General features: G+C 58.5%; 1 protein-coding gene across 1 annotated transcript in view; it reads right to left on the bottom strand.

The window, feature by feature from the left end:
- Positions 1 to 906, bottom strand: part of EDIL3 (EGF like repeats and discoidin domains 3) — an 86,339-nt gene extending 85,433 nt beyond the window's left edge. Inside the window, exons 1-2 of the mRNA XM_066182524.1 lie at positions 890 to 906; positions 413 to 774 (exon numbers count right to left, since the gene is read on the bottom strand). Coding sequence (XP_066038621.1) covers positions 413 to 774; positions 890 to 906 — 379 coding nt within the window. The remainder of the gene's footprint in view (positions 1 to 412; positions 775 to 889) is intronic.

Raw genomic sequence — 906 nt, 5'->3', positions numbered from 1 at the left:
TGGGGGACATGGTTGAGGTCCCCAGCACGGGGGTGTCACCCACAGTGGGGCACAAGGTGAAGGGGACACACCCCAGAATGGGGAGAAGCCGAGAAACTGTGAGGGAAATGACAATGCATTTCCTTTTCTTCCCTGACTAAAGGGTTGCAGGAGCCCTGCAACTGCTGCCACTGCTGGGAGGAGAAGACTCCTGAAGGCTGGGGGACCCTCCTCTTTGAGGGGTGCCAGGGCTGCCCAAGCAAGCGGTTCATACTCTGTCCAGGAGGGGAAGGAATGTGGATGCTGCCCTGGGCATAGGGACCTGCTGCCACTGCCTGCTGCAGCTCCTCCTGGGGCTGGTCCCACTCTGCAGGGTTGGACTCAGGTCAGGGACAGCTAGGACCTCCCCAGGGGGGACTGGTCTCCAACGTACCAGCTTCTTCCTCCACGTGACAGCCTGCAGGGCTGGCTGTCTGAGTCTCCTCCCAGAAGCTGCTGGATTTGGAGATGCTGGAACTCCTGGAGCTGGGACTGGCTCTGGTCACAGGGCTGTTGTTCTCGTCCCTTACTTCGCCAGAGCACAGCAGCCTCTGGGCACTCTCACTGCTCTGGGCAACCTCAATACTGCTGATGCTGTGGGTCAGCAGTGCTGTGTCCTCGTCCAGGAGAGGCTGCAGTGTCTGGAGGAAGAGACCTGGGCCATAGAGGCAGAGGCGGCACAGGATGCAGCACCCTGTCCTCTTGCAGCCACCACCAACCCCAGTACATTCCCTCCAGCCTCTGGCAAAGGCAGGACTGCACAGGGTCCAGGAGAAAAAAGGAACTACCACTTTCTTGTTTGAAACCCCTTTATTTCTATGTTGCTCTCCCTTGGTCACCTTTGCAACGTATCTATGGCCCTGTGTCTTACCCCTCCTCCCGATACAT

Source organism: Chamaea fasciata, unplaced genomic scaffold (genome assembly GCF_029207755.1).
Source record: "Chamaea fasciata isolate MVZ Bird 193981 ecotype frontalis unplaced genomic scaffold, bChaFas1.0.hap1 SCAF_4, whole genome shotgun sequence".
Lineage (NCBI taxonomy): Eukaryota > Metazoa > Chordata > Aves > Passeriformes > Sylviidae > Chamaea > Chamaea fasciata.
This window is presented reverse-complemented; position numbering and strand designations above follow the sequence as displayed.